Source organism: Bos grunniens, chromosome 29 (assembly GCF_055505025.1).
Source record: "Bos grunniens cultivar Pamir isolate PY7600 chromosome 29, Bosgru_T2T1.0, whole genome shotgun sequence".
Lineage (NCBI taxonomy): Eukaryota > Metazoa > Chordata > Mammalia > Artiodactyla > Bovidae > Bos > Bos grunniens.
The window spans coordinates 39,729,322-39,748,247 of NC_141193.1; the positions used below are offsets into that span (position 1 = coordinate 39,729,322).

An 18,926-nucleotide genomic window follows, 5' to 3' on the forward strand; every position below is an offset into this window, starting at 1 on the left:
GCCCTTCTCCAAGGGATCTTCCCCACCCAGGGATCAAACCCAGGTCTCCCACATTGCAGGCAGATTCTGAGCCACAAGGGAAGCCCATATACTACATGTTAATTTCAAAAGAACTTCAAAAGAACTAGCATAGCAAATTCAACAAACATTTTTCAACAGAAAGGCCACATTAGCTGACCAAAAACCAAAAGGATACCATTCTTTTCTCAGAAATCTACAGATCCCTGAGGACCGACACTTGAAATTTCTCCTCAGTTTTATGTGTTAAACTTCTTATTGGCTAGGAACCACAAAACAGAATTCCTGTTGAATTCATGAAGGCAAAAATAAATGATGGAAAAAACAAAGATCAACATCCAAAGGCTTATTTTTACATTTCCTCTACCACTGAAATGTGTGGGTCATTTACAAACCTAACGTGGGGGCCAAGTTAGGAACTCGAGAGAAACAGGTCTGGAGAGCTTAAGGCCTTGACCATCAGTCTATCATGAAGGGGAAATGGAATCTGGTATTTCCCTTTTGGTCCTACACTGCCCAGCAAATGACTCCTCAACTGGCTACCTTTCTTGAACACATAATTCATTTAGGGTCTTTCCATAAAGCTGTGAAGTTGCTCTCCTACCCTAAGGGAAGGGAAGCAAGAAGGAAAAAAAAAACGGACAGGACCGTTACCTAATTCTTCATGAGAAACAGAAAAAGCCGTGAACAATTTGAATCCCGGATTCAGACCTGTGGGTCACCAGGCTGAAAACTTGTCTTGGAGGCAGTAGGTAGGGGAGAGGAATGGAAGGACACGCTAGTATTAACAGCATTACCTTGATGATGTGGAAACTTGAAGACCTTCCTACCCACCACGTTTTCTCAACGAGCCACGGGAGGCGAGGGCTGAAGAGAACGGCCTCGCCTGTGGTGCCCGCTCAGGGGCACCCATCTGGTCACCTCATCTGAGCACCCGGTGCAAGGTACCAGCGGAAGAGCGCAAATCTCGCGAGGCTAGGGAGCGCGACGAAAGACCGCGAGGAGATCTGCGACAGAGCCGCACGGGTAGCGGCTAGGGACCTGTCAAATCAGGGTTCAGACACAACAGCTCTCCATTCACGTTCCCCCGTTGCCGTCCTTGGGAGAGGTTCACACCCTGTCCAAAAAAAACGAACTCTCACCACCAGCCTTTCGTCCCAGGCACCCCTGGTAACCACCAGCGATTTAAAGCAGAAGCACCTCACCTCTTTTTTAAATCCAAGGAAGAAGCGAAGTGGTCTGCCTGAGGTAGGTCACCAAGAAATGGCGGACTGAAGATGAGGCTGAAGCACCTGCTGCAGAGGCCCCGTGTAATACAGCCTCTCCACACCCGTTTGCCTCCGAACAGCTCCAAAATGGGAAAGCTTGGAAGTAGGACTCAGGTGCCCTTCACAGCTCCTGTTTCCTCGTGTCTCTGATCAGTGTGAGCTCCTTGAGGGCAGAGATTGTGCCTGGCTTCACGCTTTTCTCCAGTACGCAGCAGGTCATGATATATAATAAGGCCCAACGCTTGTTGAGCCTAGGTGAGTATCCCTCCTACCCCACTGGACTGGTGCTTCTTGAGGGCAGAAACCATGTCTTAGGCATCTTTATTTCCCGGCACCCTGTACATGTATGTTGACTCTAATAGAAGGGAATTTGCTAGAAGGCTGAGCACATGGTGGTTAAGAATGTGGACTTTCTGTCAGGTGGGCCTGGGTTCATGCCCCACCTATGATAATGGTTTTATGAACTCTAAGAATCACACTAGGACAATGTCTTCCTCTGTAAAAAGGCATAATATTAAATGATATTTTTATCACAGAGTTGTTAGGCAGATTACATGAGATGCATACAAAAACATTCATCATTGGAACCTGGGACATGACAAGCATGCAGTAAACATTAGCTGTTATGTCATTATTGGAAATTCTATATACTTTTCGTATTTATGCTACATTTGAGTTCCTAAACTAGATTCAGGACTTTTGGTATATCCTTATGAAACATATGGGAAAAGCTCTAGAACACAGAGAACCTAGTAGATGGATGATATCTGGCAATAGATGATGTTCAGTAAATATTTATTGAATACTAAATAAAGGAGTGAGCCACATATGCTTTTAGCAAGAATCATCAGCCCACACACAGAAAATGAGTAAATGCATTAAAGGTTGCTAACTAACATCTGACAGGGAGAAAATGTCAGTGTCCCAAGTTCTGACTATAAACAAAGAGGAGGAACAGCTATATAATCTATGGAAGGAATGAAGTCATAAAGCAAGGCTGAAAACTGGAGACTCATTCTCAGGACAATAATGATCACAAATTTCTTTTAATATTTAGCCTTGTTTGTCCCTCCAAATTAAATGTCACTTGAATTTTAGGTAAAAAATTGCTTTCTTTGCAATGTTTTCTATCTTGATTTTATTACAGAAATATGTATATTTTAGAAAGTACTTGCAATTTGAATTTTTTTGTTTGTTTATTTATCTTTTGGCCATACTGCATACAGCAGCAGCTAAGTCGCTCAGTCGTGTCCGACTCTGTGCGACCCCATAAGATGGCAGCCTACCAGGCTCCCCTGTCCCTGGGATTCTCCAGGCAAGAACACTGGAGTGGGTTGCCATTTCCTTCTCCAATGCATGAAAGTGAAAAGTGAAAGTGAAGTCACTCAGTCGTGTCTGACTCTCCGTGACCCCATGGACTGCAGCCTACCAGGCTCCTCAGCCCATGGGATTTTCCAGGCAAGAGTACTGGAGTGGGGTGCCATTGCCTTCTCCACACACAGCATATGGAATCTTATTCCCTGACCAGAGATGGAAACCACAGCCCCTGTATTGGAAGCTTGGAGTCTTAACCACTGGACCACCAGGAAAGTCCCTATAACTTGAATTTAGATTCTGAAAACATCAGGATCTATTTTCAAGACATTATTTGGTGGGATGTGGACCTCAGATTTTGAGGGAGAAATTAGATGATTGAAGGTCAATGCCCAAGGTGGTGTGATGATAGTGGATTCTCTCCCTAGGTCATGACAGGAAGACCCTGTTTGTATCCCAGTTCTTCCACGTACTAGTTGAGAGACCTTGGACAAATTATTTTCTATCTCTGAGTCTGTTTTTCATAATTTCTAATACGAGGTCGCTGGTGTCCCATTTCCCTGACTTCACGTGATGATTTACTGGAAGGACATATGCAGAGTTCCTGGCATGTGGCATGTATTCCCTTCCTTTTTTTTTGTCTGCCCCAGGTCTTCACTGATGCTCGCAGGCTTTTCTCTAGTTGTCACAGTCAGGGCTACTTCTAGTTGTGGCGCGCAGGCTGCTCATTGCAGTGGCTTCTCTCGTTGCAGAGCACAGGCTCTAGAGCTTGGGCTCAGTAGTTGTGGCACACAGGCTTAGTTGCCCCACAGCCAGTGGGATCTTCCAGACCAGGGATTGAACCTGTGTCCCCTGAGTTGGCAGGTGGATTCCCAACCCCTGGACCACCAGGGAAGTCCTCCTTTCCTCTTTTAAAGGTAAGAGATGAGCATGAGACCTGTGGGAACTGCCAATAATATTCATTCTCTTAGGCTCCCCTTCTCAATCTAGGGTATGCAATCCTTCATCAAGAAAGCATCTTCTGAGGGGAGGAAACATTTTTCTCAAATTAGTTGTGCATATAACCAAATTTTGCAAATTTTTTTTTTAACAAGAGGCTGTTTAGGCAACAAACCACACTGTAAAGTTCAGCTCAACCTCAGCGTGCATTCTGGCTAGCTACTCTGGGCAGACTTTTAAATCACATTGGCTGGAATGAATAGTGCTTCACTCAGCATCATTACAATGATCATCCTGGTGCTGTTAATATTCTTTGGGCTGCCCAAAGATGCTTGGTGGCTGAGGGACAAGTCAAGAGTTTAATTTACCTTTCTGAGTATCTGCAGGTTTTGTTTTCAACAGAGAATTTCAGGTTACATAACTGTCTTGGCTTCTGCTTCAGAAAGTGAACCTTGATTCTCTAAATTAACTTTCAATACAGATCTTCAGGAGCAGAGCCTGTTGTACCTGGAAGCAATTTGCCCCCAAATCATTTGGAAGGAAACAAGATGCCTCTTGACTTCTCTAGATACTTGGCAGAAGCAGCAGGAGTAAGAACATTCTAATCATAACTAGGTAGTCGTTAAAAGTAGAGAGACAGTCTAAAAACCAGGCTAAGCTTTCTTTTTTCAAACTCTTTATAACTTTACCCTAATTCTGTCCATACTCCACTGGACTGGTTTGTTCCCTCCTACCAATCACTGTTGTGGGTAGGCATTCTGCCAAGGATTTTAGAGAAGGGTGTTAAACAAAGGGACATATAATATGATGAAAATGAGGCTCCTGGGAACACGTAGAAGCAAATGACAGAGAAATATAAAGTAAATATGCTGTTCTGTCTAACACATGTGAAATCAGTTTTGAATTAACACCTAACCCCAGTCCACAAGGTGCTTTTAATTTACTCAAGAGAAAGACACATTTCAGTGTGGCATTCAGAGTGTTAAAATGAACAATTTTTAGGAACACAGAGGAGGAATAGTGGAAGGAGGGGGCATTCAGAGACTAATTAACAATAATATACAACTCATAACGTGGGCCTATTTGCAGATATGGATGATATAATCAAAGCTTGAAACTGGTACTAGGATGTTCATATAGTTAGTATAATTCAGGGCTTAATCTTGTGTCTACATTTTTACTTCAAATCCTGTGTGTTTTCCCAATAGTGACAGGAAACAGGGCCATGGAACAGTAGTGACAAGGCCATGCAGAGTGGTTTCATATCAATATACTACAGAAATGGAACTAAAATGTAAAGGGCTTGCAGGAGGAATTCATTTTTATTGAAGTATATGAATTTCTGTGTTGCAAGATGAAAAAGTTCTAGAAATCTGTTGCATGACAATGTTTATACTTACAGAACCATACATTTACAAATGGCTAAGATGATAGATTAATGTGTTTTCACCACAAAAAAACTCTAAAATGTAATATTATATTAATAATGTTATAATAACATAAATATGCCAATAACTGTCATCTATAACAAGTATAACTGATACATATGGACCACTAACTGTATGCCAGGAACTGTGTTAAATGTGTAACATGGACCATCTCACTTATTTTAATATCTCTTTTTGACGAATGAAAAGCCCAAAACCTAGATTGGGTAACATGCCTAAGGTCCCACACAACTAGAACATGAGCAGACTGACTGTAAAACCATGGCTTCATCAGTCACCTTCCACACCAAGTCTCCTTTACTGAACTGCAATCAAAGTATGCAATTCAAAATCAGATACTCTTTTTTCTTGCCTTGTGCACACATGGAGAACTAGGTAAAGGAGGTGACGACTCACTGAAGGTCAAATTGAAGTCACTGATAAACTGTTTTTAACGGGACTTCCTGGTGGCACAGTGAATAAAAACCTGCCTGCCGATGCAGGGGACATGAGCTCAATCCTTGATCTGGGAAGATTCCACATGCCATGGAGCAGCTAAGCCCATGCACCACAACTACTGAGCCCAAGTGCTGCAATTACTGAAGCCCACGTGTCTCCAGCTTGTGCTCTGCAGCGAGAAGCCACCACAATCAGAAGGCCGCACACCACAACGAAGAGTAGCCCCTGCTCGCTGCAACAAGAGAAAGCCTGTGGAGAACAGAAACCCAGCACAGCCATAAATAAATAAATAAATGAGTGTTAAACTGTTTAAAGGACAGGGTCTATAGATGCTGTGACCGCTCCAGTTGGTAGAGACTGTACTGCTGAGGGTTAGTCAGGTAACCAACCTCCCAGTGTTTCTCCTCATTTAGACGCACCTGTGGCATACTTTGCTGCAAAAGGAGGTCTTCCCAGGTAACGAGATGACGTCTATCTGTGACTTGACCTCAAATGAGTCACTTCACTGTCATCAGTTAGCAGGCATCTCAGGGTAGATCCAGTTCACTCTGTGGGAGCCCTGCAAGTTTCCTGATGAACTTTCTATTTATTCTGAAGTAATTGCGTTTGACACCCCAGGCTGACTAATATCAATGTGTGACCAGGTTAAGTATTGAGCTAGCCAGCTTTTGCAGTTGTGAAGTTATAGGCCGAAAAACACAATTGGACACCGAGAAGAAGGTCACTGTGCAAATACCATGTCTGGACTCCAGGCAGAGACGGCCAATTATCAGCATGGGTGTTTCTATTGCCCCCTCTGTATTGCATTTCCAGGGAGACTTGTGAATCGAAATATGGTCTGTGGGCAAGCAGCAGCAGTGACAGCTCACCCGAGAGCTGTTAGAAATATAAAACTCAAACCCCGTCCCAGAGCTACAGAATCAGAAGCCTGACTTTTAAATAATCCCCAGCTAATTCATATGCACATTAATATGTAAGAAGCCCTGATTTAAAAAGTGTACATTTTTAGCTTTAAGAATTAAGTGTTTACTAAATATGTTTAACTGCAAACTAAACTACCACATAAAAAGAAGAAATAATTGAATATACTAGGCAAGATTATCATAATTAATTACACAATATTTTCACATGGTTTTTCTACCTTAATCCTTTTATTAACACCTTTATCTCCTCTGTCTTCTTATCTTCCAAAGAAGGTAAAAAGATTGCCATCTCTCAGGCAGGATTTGAACTCAGCATTCCAACTCTAGATCTCCAAACCTACCCTGTAAATCACACTACCTCTCTCCAGGAATTCAGAAGATCACTTGAACTTGGAATGATCAGACAAAGTAGGACATGAACTGACACTTGAAGAATGGGTAAGGTTTGCAGAAAAGAAGGATTTCCAGAGGAGAGAAATAGCAGGCACACAAGTACTTTAAGACTGCCATGTTAAAGGAGGAGCCTTTCAGGGGAAGGCTGTAGAAAATATTTAAGTGTAGGAGTCATGTCTTTCCCACAAGAGAAACAGGAAGAAAGAATGAAGTAACAAGAGAAACCAGATCATGGAAGGCCTTAAAAGCTAAGCCAAAGGGTGCGGCTATTTGGTAACTCAGCATAAGGAATGGATTTTCACAAGTTATTCCAGTTTTATTCATTAGACTTAGAATTTAGTATGCAATGGATAAATATGCTCTAAAAATAAGATACAGATAAATTTCAAGAAACACATAGGAAAACACTTCCCTATACTACTTCACGTGGCAATTACACCTTCTGTAATTCTGCACCTGCTTAGTCAACCATAGGCTATATCCCAGGAGACCTGACATCACTGCTTTTGACAGGGGCGCTAAGGATTTGTCAGAGCACTTGAGAATGTGCGAGAATGAAGAGAGCATTGGCTAGGAACACAGATGTCTTTTAAGTAGGGCATTGCATGGATGATTCATCTCTATCAAAAGAATGTGGAGTAAGTAACATTGCCAGAGTGGACCTGAAAATGTACTATAGGTCATTGATGTGCTAATGAGAACGTTTTTCTACAAAGGGTCACAGATACAGAGCAACTTGATTCTTAAGTAATATAACAAAACATAAATGGTTGCTGTTTAAGAACAGGAAACAAAAAATAACTGTATAAGCTCTTAAAAAAAAGTGATTTAATAAAATGTGAAGATTAAAAAAAGAAAAGAAATCAGGAGAAGGAAAATCGATAGAGGAGGGACAAACGTGTAAGCAGATGCCAGGGAAGTGGGGAGAAAGGACAAAGAAGGAATAAGAGAAGGACGTACAATGGGAAGACAGTTTATTGAAAATTATCAAGATTTTTTTGTATCCATTATCTACTATAATAATACTCTAATCCCATGTGATAGCTATTATACCCATTTCACAGATAAAGAAACTGATACTACTGGAGATAAAGTTCCCCAAATTACATTGATGGTAAGTGGTAGAACTGAAATTCAAACATTCAATTCACTTAACCTTCAGGAGGTACTGAAGTAATGTCAATCAGAAGCCAAAGCAAGTTACTGACTTCTCTAACGTTTGTTTTCCCATTTATAAAATGAACTAGTACTTGTAAAGCTATTGGATACAGTCATTTTCTTGGGCTTCAAAATCACTGTGGAGTGACTGCAGCCACAAAATTAAAAGACACTTGCTCCTTGGAAGAAAAGCTATGACAAATCTAGACAGCATATTAAAAAGCAGATACATTACTTTGCTGATAAAGGTCCATATAGTCAAAGCTATGGTTTTTCCAGTAGTGTGTAAGGACAATGAGAGCTGGACAATAAAAAAGGCTGAGTGCTAAAGAATTGATGCCTTTGTACTGTGGTGTTGGAGAAGACTCTTGAGAGTTCCTTGGACTGCAAGGAGATCAACCCAGTCAATTCTCAAGGAAATCAACCCTGAATGTTCATTGGAAGGACTGATGCTGAAGCTGAAGCTCCAATACTTTGGCCACCTGATGCGAAGAGCTGACTTATTGGAAGAGATGCCAGCAAAGATTGAAGGTGGGAGAAGGGGACGAGATGGTTGGATGGCATCACCGACTCAATGGACGTGTGTTTGAGCAAAGTCTGGGAAATAGTGAAGGACAGGGAAGCCTGGCGTGCTGCAGTCCATGGGGGTCACAAAGAGTCAGACACAACTGAGCGACTGAACAAGCTTAATAAATAATAGCATCGACCCTTTGATAAAGATTAGCTAACAGACTACTGATAACTACAATTCTAAAGCCTCCTTACTTCCAGGTTCAAGTTAAGGGACAAAAACTCTCGGGAATCCTTGGTGTTTTGGCAAAGAATCCTCTAAAAGGCACCAAATATTCCCTAGACCGAATCCATAATGTCACCTACGTATACATCCTTGTGTTTCTGTTCAGTTACATGTGACTCTGTGAAGAAACTGTAGCTCGCTGGGCTCCTTTGTCCATGGGATTGAACCTGCGTCTCCTGTATTGCAGGTGGATTCTTTACCCACTGATCCACTTGGGACATGAATTTGAGCAAACCTTGGGAGACAGTGGAGGACAGAAGAACCTGGCATGCTTACAGTTCATGGGGTCTCAAAGAGTCAGACACAACTGAGCGACTGGCCAACATCAATTCCATGTTTCAAAGTATCATAGTATCAGTAAGTATTATCTCTATCAACAAAATCTAAAAACCATTCTCGGTAGTTTAAAAGGGAGTGTTTGTATTCAAAAGGCCTGGGAAGGAGCAGGAGTGTAATCCTTACAGTCCTGCACACAGAGGATAGTGAGAGCAGCTAGTGAGACCTACATCTGACTTTTCAACCCCTAGACTAAGAATCCTTATCCCATCTTCTTGATGGTTGTCCCCTCTCCTCTCCATTCTTTTCACAGCAGAGATAAGAGATTTTTTTCCTAATGGCAATATTGATCCTGTCCCTTTCCTGCTTAAAACCATTTAACTGGCCCCACTGCCTTCAGACAAAAAATCAAACTCCAGTTGGGCATAAAGATCCTTGTGTGATTTGGGCCCTCCTTAGCAATCCAGGCTCCACCAGACACTGGTCTAAACTCCAACCTATTAAACTGCTTCACTTCCAAGGACAGGGGCGCCTTCGTGCTGTCCTGCTTTCCTCCTTAATGTTCTTCCTCCTTCCCACTTTTCAGGGCTAATTTCTCAGAATTTTACAGCCTGGCTTTGATATTTTTTCTGCACGGAGCCTTCTATGATCCTCTTGTCAAGATGCATTAAAAGTTCCTACCTGGGCAGTGTCTAAGCCCCCCATGGCATTGCTTACATTGTGTTGCAGTTGGCCCGTAATTGGATTCTAAGCTCCATGAGGACAAAGACCGTGTCTGATTTGTCCTCCAATGCCTAGGGCCATACACAGCACATAGCAAGTACTGAATAAAGATCTGCTGAATACATTTTAAAACTCCTATTAAAAAATCCTATTTTTCTGCATTCAAAGGCGGAAACACAGTTTTGGGGTATTATTTGCTTTTGGATTTTGCTTTCGTTAAATTTTAATTCCCGGTTGAAGAAAACTGTGCATCCATAAATCTACAGTCAGAGCCCCAAGCCACAGACAAGTAAAAAGAACAGTCATTAAAGGTGACCACAAAGTCAATAGCCTTGGCAGCAAGTTCTGGGGTCCTTGGAGGGGGTCTTATCCTCACCTCCTAGCCTTCCCTACCTAACCAGTGAAATTAATTCTAGTTGCTCTGTTTTTCATTTCTATAAGAACTTCAGGGTCCCTCAGTAAGTTTTGTATGGAGCTAGTGACAAAAATTGATTAATAGTTCAATGATCATTGCTTTAAATGCACTATGGTTTTAACATGGAATCCATATAATACCCTTAAGGGTATGAAGACTTTCAAAATCCTTTCAATTTCTCATTACAATGAATTCTAAAAAGAATTAGGTTACTGGCTGGATTATACCCATTTTGCAGATAGAAACCAGAAGACAGAGAGGTCAGGGACAATTTTCTTTTGAGCACATAACAGAATGTTTTAAAACATGGGCATTTTCTTTCATCCTTAATGCTTTATTGTGCTTGGGTTTTTTGTTTTTTTAATAAATCTTTCTTCTAGACTTTAAGCTCGTTGCAAGCAGACGCTAGATCTTTACTTTTCTTTTTGTTTCTAGCTTAGGTTCTAGACTTGTGCAGCCATGTTAGCTAAAATGTTTGCCTAACTCTTAAAAGTTCTGTGCTGTGTTCTTAAGCTTACTGTCAGGGAAGCATCTCTAACTTGTGATTTATTGGAGAAAAATCTCAGTTTCAAAAGAAACAAATATTTACTTCAACAATAGGAGTTCAGTCACTCAGTTGTGTCCAACTCTTTGTGAACCCATGAATGGCAACATGCCAGGCTTCCCTGTCCTTCACTATCTCCCAGAGTTTGCTCAAACTCATATCTATTGAGCTAACAATAACGGACCTACTTGAGTATATTTTTCAAATAAGTAACTCCTAGATATGAAGGCAGATATTTGCAAATCTCTCTGGAGATTAATGGGTTACTGCCATGTCTTAAAGGAGGAACAGTTAGAGAAAGGAGAGAAAGAACAGCAGCTGAAGGTTTTTAGGGGCTTAGTCACATGATTCAACAGTAGCAAGGAAAAACAAAAATAAAAACAAAAGCAACTATTTAATTAGTACAGATGGAGAAAAACTGCCCATAGGCTAATTGATTATAGCTATCATGACAGCTGGTTACAGTGTCTGCCTGTAAAAATACAGGCCGCCCCCCAAAAAAAGTATACACACAAAAGTGCATAGCTCTGGGACTTCCCAGCTGATCCAGTGGCTAAGACTCCATGTTCCCAATGCAGGAGGCCTGAGTTCGATCCCTGGTCGGGGAACTAAATCCCACATGCCTCAACTAAGACCTGGTGCAGCCAAAGAAATAAGTAAAATATTTTTAAAATGCACAGCTCTCTTTGGCTGCCTTTCATTGGTTCTTTCGTAAAATGCCCTCTAAACAGATGATGCAATGGAATCCAGCCCTTCTTGGGTAATAAAGTGAACCCAATGATGTTACGGTGGAAGCTCTGGTCAGCTAAGCACAGAAATCTAGGCAGTCTTGCTGACTGTGGCTTAGACTGTCTTGGGAAGTAAGTGCTCCAGCAATTGGAATTCTGTGTATAAAGGCAGAACCTCTGGGACACTGTTTTTTCTCTTTTTAATATTTTTAGTTTATTTTTGGGATAATTCTTTTTTGTGCCCCCAATGACTTACAAGAAATGACATTATTAGAGTTAACAATCCATTGTCAAGTGAACCATCTGCATCCAGGTGTTTTTTTAGGACTGAAGATGATTTTCCCTCAAGCCTGCTCCCAATCCCCCTGGTGGCCCATTCTGCTCAAGCAGTTGCATATGTGCATTCGGGCTCAGTCGTGTCTGACTCTGTGCACCCTCATGGACTGTAACCTACTAGGCTCCTCTGTCCAAGGGATTCTCCAGGCAAGTGGATTGCGATTTCCTTCTCCAAGGGATCTTCCCAACCCAGGGATTGAAACAGCATATCCTGTGTCTCCTTGCATTGGCAGGCAGATTTTTTTTACCACTGAGCTACCTGGGAAGCCCGCTAAAGCAATTACAAACACAAACATGGCACATATCCTTGGGAAGAAAATAGATCATAAGCAGCAAATTACAATGCAAGATGCTGAATTCTTTGATAGTGTTCTCTGGGTCCAGAGAAAGTACACACGCTGCTGATGAGTAGTGAAGGATAGAGAAGTCTTCTCAGAGAAGGTCTAGAACTGGGCTTCTAAGGTCAGTGAGAGTTTGTCAAACATATACATGTGTAGAACACGTGGCATGGGATCTAACAAAGATTAAACTTTCAAATAGAAATATTTTGTTTTTTTATGAAAGTTTTACTATTAACTGGGAGGCAGAGTGTTCTGGCAGGGAAATAACACGCTTGAAGGTACTGAGAAACATCCCATGCTGGAAACAAGGAACAGTTCTTTGTGGCTACAAGAGGAGAGGGCACTTCCCTGGCAGTCCAGAGGTTGAGACTTCATGCCTCAACTACAGGAGGTGGGGATTCACTCCCTGGTCAGGAACTAAGATCCCACAAAATGTAAAAAGAAAAAAGAAAGAGGAAGAGGAAGGGAGTAACAATGGAATTCTTGATTTAGCAAGATGACTTTGTTGGCAGAGTGGAGGGTGGATTGACAGGTTAAGAGAGGGAGACGGAATCAAGGAGACCAATTAGGCAGCTGTTATAAAAAGTTCAGTCAAGAGGAGTGGGACTGCTCTCTGATGGCACAACACAAGTAAACGTTCCCCCCGCCCCCTGCCCAGGTAAGGAGAACGGGCAGCAGCCAGGTTCTCACACCGCAAGGCCAGCTGAGGCTCAGTTTGCTGACAAGTGAAGGTCACAGTCACGTGCAGGCACCTGCAACCAGGGCTGGCTGTGTTCTTAGACGCTAGTACCTGTTGGCGCTAGAGCAGCAGTTCTCAGCTCTGCCTGCTCTTCACCTGGGAACCACTTTTATAATGTAGGTGCCTCGGCTCCACTCCAGACTGACTAAATCAGGATCCCTGGGCAGAGCTCCACTTGTTAAGTGCCCCTCACGGCCAGAACTGAGACCCACGGCCCAGCAGTCAGGCACAACAGTGACTTTTCAAAAAGTCTCCAAGTGTGTGTGTCTGGCTGTGGGGACACACAGCAACCAGATGAGGATGCTGCCGCGCCAAGCTGCTCTTTCTAGGAGAGACGGACTGTCAGCAGATGAGCAAGTGAGGCCCTGCCACTATGTGACCTGAGCGACTCGCTCTTGAAAATGCCTCTGAACACACCCAAAGGAGGGATTCCAAAAGAATAGAGGGGGCCAACTCCACAAAAGCAGAATATAATATAGATTCTCAATTACCCAGTGGATGTCCATAAGGAGGCAAGAGAAAACAAAGGTCTTAGCCTCGGTCCCTTGTGAATGGGCTGGATAGCTTTCATAAAGTTCACCTGTATATTACACTCTGCAACCAGAACTCTGCACACTGAAGACAAGGCTATCTTAGTTAAAAGAATGACATCTGCAACTTCCCTGGTGGCACAAGAGCTAAGATTCCACACCTCCAATGCAGGGGGCCCGGGTTCGATTCCTGGTCAGAGAAGTAGATCTAACATGCCACAACTGAAAGATGCCGCATGCCGCAACTAAGACCCAGTGCTGCCAAATAAATAAATATTTTAAAAAGACAACATGTATTTGAATCATGTCTCAGTAATGAAAATCGTTTCCGTTTTCCAAGCTCTTACGCTACAAAAGATACTACTCTATGTACATTGCATTCCTTATCTTGTTCAAAACTCTTCAAAACCCTGAGAGATAATTCTTAGATTCCACAGATGTAGAAAGGAGATTCTGAGAATCTAGGTGACTTGCGAAAGCTTACCGAGCTAGAAGTGACAGATCCAACCTGAAACTGGCTCAGATCAAGCCAGTGCTGGTACCCACCACTCTTACTGCTTACAGGTCTCCAGGGTTCACAGCCCATTCTGGAATATAAACTCCTGGAGACCAAAGGCCAAGTAGAATTTAGGATGATCTTTGAGTCTCTCCCCTAGACATCCTCTACTTTTTTTGTAATTACTAGATTTTAGGACAGTAAGAGAGTTGGATCAGGGAAGTTCTGTCAGTATAAGACCCCTCTCTTCCACTGCCCACTGGGTCTGAGCATCCTTCGTGGAGGCAGGATTTCAGAAGCTTCCTCTGCCAAGACCTGAGTCTGCTCTTAGGGGAGAAAATGATCAACACTTGGAGCCTGAGAGTCCTTTTTGAATTTAATGTATAAATCTATTGATCGTATTCGTTTATTGTAGAAGTGAAGCTAAGCATTCAGGGAATTTTTTTTTCTTTTTGGCTGTGCCATGCAGCATGGCATGCAGGATCTTGGTTCTCCAGCCAGGGACTGAACCCATATCCCCTGCTGTGGAAGCAAGGAGTCTTAACCACTGAACTGCCTGGGAAGTCCCAATCAGGAAGAATTTTAATAATAACTGGGCCTTTAGCACATGAGACCCAAGAGTTAAATGACTTGTTCAAAGCTAGCTTGTAGTAGACATGTTTTTACCTACTATTTAGGGTTTCCCTGGTGGATAAGGCAGAAAAGAATCTGTCTGCAATGCAGGAGAACTGGGTTTGATACTTGGGTTGGGACAATCCCCTGAAAAAGGGAATGGCTACTGATTCCATTATTCTTGCTTGGGAAACTCCATAGACAGAGAAGCCTGGCAGGCTACAGTCCATTGGGTTGCAAAGACCAGCTAATACTTTGGGTATTTTATTATATCCAGGAAGGAAGAGAAGAGAAATAGTTATGGGCAAGGCTAAAAGGACACTCAGACTGTAAAACTGAGATCAGTGTGAATGCATGAGTATGTTCATTCATTCAACAGATATTTATTATTAAGCAACTATCTATGGGCAGTTTTTTACTTGTGTGGTTCCAACAAATGGTTGGAATTATGGTTTTTCCATAGTTCAAGACTATGGTTTTTCCAGTGGTCATGTATGGATGTGAGAGTTGGACTGTGAAGAAAGCTGAGCGCTGAAGAATTCATGCTTTTGAACTGTGGTGTTGGAGAAGACTCTTGAGAGTCCCTTGGACTGCAAGGAGATCCAACCAGTCCATTCTGAAGGAGATCAGCCCTGGGATTTCTTTGGAAGGACTGATGCTAAAGCTGAAACTCCAGTACTTTGGCCAGCTCATGCGAAGAGTTGACTCATTGGAAAAGACTCTGATGCTGGGAGGGATTGGGGGCAGGAGGAGAAGGGGACAACAGAGGATGAGGTGGCTGGATGGCATCACCGACTCGATGGACATGAGTTTGGGTGAACTCCGGGAGTTGGTGATGGACAGGGAGGCCTGGTGTGCTGCAGTTCATGGGGTCGCAAAGAGTCAGACACGACTGAGCGACTCAACTGAACTGAACTGAACTGAACACGCATGAATTTCAATTACTATGGCTTAATTAAGGAACAGCAGTTCCCTAACAACAAGATTCAAATTTCAGTTACCACGGTATATTAACTGTGAGTAAGTAAACTATAAACTTGCTACTAGCTCTTTGGTCAACAGTCACTACATAATAACAGATGCACATTATGTTCCCTGAGACTTATCAGGTCAGTTCTTTCAAAGTCTGTTGGGAATGGGTCACTTCAGACCTATTGTTCAGTTCACATACAGACAGCAAAGCATGTAGTTGTTTTGCTTTCTCATCTCCTGGTGGTAGACCCACACAACGTTTTACAGAAATGGATAATGCAAAGAGGGAATTTGCCAGCAAAGACTGAAGTTCAGCAAAGAAACAAAAAGTGATAATGCTGTAAGTGAAATTCAAATGGAACAGCGGACTTTTAGAAGCCATAGCTGATCGTGGGAATATTGACACCGCCACCGTTTGAGAAAAACCAGATACGCAGTTGGGGGAACTTGACCAAAGGCAAACTTAGGAACATGAACGAAGAAAGTGGTTGGGATGAAAGGATGAAGATGTCCCAGAGGAAATAACACTGGCAAAAAACTGCACATTAAAAGAACTCTCAGAGATATTTCATAACATTGAAGTATAAGGGATAAAGGTTGGAAGCTGATCCAAAGCTAGAAAGGACTGTGACAACTCACTAAGGCATAGAAAAGCTGCTTGCTCAATATCTTAGCCAATGGTACTTTTTCCCCATTGATTATTAAGATGTCATCTCTATGATCTCTGCCTATGATGCAAAAGCAAAAACTGCCTCTATTATATGTCAGGCATCCGAAAATACAGTCCCTGCCCTCTTGGTGGTCTTAACCAAACAAATTAATTCTGAAAACCTGTGATTAATTGTTCTGTTTAATGAGGGTGTTGGCTTAGCTCAGAGCACCCATTAGGGATTTAGAGAGAAATTGTGGGAAGCTACTTAGTAAGGGGGGGAGTTGAATATGGAAAGAATAAAACACAAAGGAAATGTTGGGAGAGGGTGCTCCCAGTCTGAAGATAATGCAAATCCCCCAGCCCAGCAAATCTACTTCCTGCCCAGAGGCCCAGTGAGGAGTGACTCTGGGCTGGTTTTTAAACTGGCTGCCAACAGCTCAAATATAATATCAGGATACATATTAACTGACAGCAGAATGCAGAGATACAGGTTAAGGTTCCTTCTCAAAAATAATCCGGAAGTTGAAAATGCTACCAAGTGCCATTCTCAGCCAACCTGTGTGAGTAAATCTCTTAAAACCAGTGCAAAGTGTTTGGATGCAAATTTCCAAAGCTATGAACATGCAAAGTAGAATCTAAGGCTGCAAAAATACATTCTTCAGGAAATCAAGTCACAGGAACATATGAAATGATACATCTGGTTTTAGGGACTGGCTATGATTTTTAAGTCCAAATGTATATTATGTTGGGTTGTTTTTTTCCATCATAAAATGTATGAATTTTCAATGTATTGCCCCTACCAAGGAAGATGTAAGTCTATGTTATAGGCATGTGGATACTCCCAGGCACACAACTGGTAAGAGGTGGACGGCTCCTTAGGACTTATCTCATCCAGCCTCTGCAGTCATATTTTTAAAAAATGAGGTCAATTTAGTCTTGGGTGTGTGTAAGCTCAATTACTTCAATCATGTCTGACTCTTTGTGACCCTATGGACCATAGCCCACCAGGCTCCTCTGTCCATGGGATGCTCCAGGCGAGAATACTGGAGTAGGTTGCCATTTCCTCCTCCAGCAGATCTTCCCTGACCCAGAGATGGAACCCCTCTTATGTCTCCTGCATTGGCAGGCAGGTTCTTTACTACTAGCGCCACCTGGGAATTTAGTCTAGGGAGGCCAGTTGTCTAGCTCCACAGTCAGATTTCTGCCTCATAATATCAACAGCCAACAACTACTGACTGCTGTGTGCCTGGAGAATCCCAGGGACGGGGGAGCCTGGTGGGCTGCCGTCTATAGGGTCGCACAGAGTCGGACACGACTGAAGCGACTTAGCAGCAGCAGCAGCAGTGTGCTAGGCATAGTGCTGAGGGGCTTGTTTGTTTCATTTTTTGTTGTTGTTTGAATATAGTTGCTTTACAATGTTGTGTTAGTTTCTGCTGTACAACAAAGTAAATCAGTCATATGAATGCATATATCCCCTCCTTCTTGAGCCTCCCTTCCAGCCTCCCCATTCCACATTTCTAGGTCACCACAGAGCACCGAGCTGAACTCTGCTGAGGGGCTGATACTGGCTTGGCCAAAAGGTTCATTCGGGTTTGTTTTGTTTTTTAAACTGAATAAACCTTTTGGCCAACCTGATATATGAAGCATTGGTTCTTTAAATCCTCACAGATTCATGAAATATTTGTTGTTAGTATTACCATTTTACAGATGTGGAAACAGGCATATGTTATTCAGTCAACTTCAGCAAACCATGAGGGAGCTGCGATCTGAAAGCAGGCAGAATGATCTGAGCTGACATTTTTAACTACGAAGTTAAGAGTGTTAATAAATGATTTTCTCTGGATGTTTAACCCCCTAAATAAGGTGATTATGGTCCCTGTCCTCTAGACCTATACAACTAATTTTTCAATCTTACAAAGTAAGTAATGTCATTCCTATTTTACAACTGAGAAAACTGAAGGCACAAAGTTCCCTGGTTTCCCAAGATTACATGGCTTAAAAGTGGGGTTTCAGCCCCTAAGTCTCTTGTTTCTTTCAGACCTGTAAGCCCACCTCACTCCCTGCATTAGAACCATTCTGTCTCTCAGCAGACTCTGGCTATTTGAACAGAACTTGCATGCATCACATATCTGATCTGAAATCAGTGTAGATCCAGGCATTTCTGGAACCCATTTAAGTCAGCCACAAGAATTTCACATTCCTAAATCTCTCTCTGGTACACAGTATCAACCATCAACTGCTCACATGAGGCAGATATATTATGAAGAGGCCAGTGGTGAATCAAACTCGTGGAGTGTGGTTCAGGGGCGGCACTGAGGCACAGGAAGAGAAAAATTCACTAATTCTTGTTCCCCGAGAACACAGACAGCAACAGACAAGAAAACAGAATAGCCTTAAGGAGATGCCTCCAAGCAGTGGGTGCTAAGAAAAGGCAGCCGTTGCAGTTCTAGGGAGGGAGAGGGGAGGGGCCTCTGCTGTCCTCTTTTCATAGCCCTGGCCATGATTCCCCACTGGTCTCTCAAGAGAAATGGGTCTGACAAAAGCCGCACGGTTCTCACCACAGCTCCTTAGCCAGTTTCCAGAGGTTTTCAGCATAGCAGGCAACTGCTCCCCAAAGTCAGCTCTGCTCCCCTCTTCCTGGCCGAGTCTATGGTGTATCAACTCCGCCCGTCAGCACACACTCCTGACGCTCTTGAGTTGGAGCCAAATCCTCTGAGGAGTGAAGCAGGTGGGGCCTCCTGCTCAGGCTAGTGGCAGAGCTAGTTTGAGATGCTTTGCAACACAAAAGGGCCAATTTAAGAGACGGGATTACTTTCCCCATTCCACCCTTTTAAAAGCAGTTACAAATAATTTTCCAGATGTTGACT

The 18,926-nt window shown here is 42.7% G+C and overlaps 1 protein-coding gene and 1 long non-coding RNA gene across 40 annotated transcripts in view; one reads left to right on the forward strand and one right to left on the reverse strand.

The window, feature by feature from the left end:
* Nucleotides 1-18,926, reverse strand: part of DLG2 (discs large MAGUK scaffold protein 2) — a 2,335,250-nt gene that overhangs the window by 252,428 nt on the left and 2,063,896 nt on the right. The window contains exon 1 of one of the 39 annotated variants that reach the window (XM_086384646.1): nt 18,618-18,822. The exons of 35 other annotated variants lie outside the window; for them this stretch is intronic. In XM_086384646.1, the coding sequence (XP_086240772.1) occupies nt 18,618-18,654 (37 nt within the window). In that variant the 5' untranslated portion in view covers nt 18,655-18,822. Of the gene's footprint in view, nt 1-815; nt 1,206-18,617; nt 18,823-18,926 lie in introns of those variants that run through there. 3 more of the 39 variants (XM_086384645.1, XM_086384653.1, XM_086384647.1) reach the window with 3 other exon arrangements.
* LOC147342528 (uncharacterized) lies at nt 1,008-13,018 on the forward strand. The gene is made up of 3 exons (XR_015157899.1): nt 1,008-1,541; nt 8,883-9,052; nt 9,558-13,018. It is a non-coding gene; the product is annotated as an uncharacterized LOC147342528 (long non-coding RNA).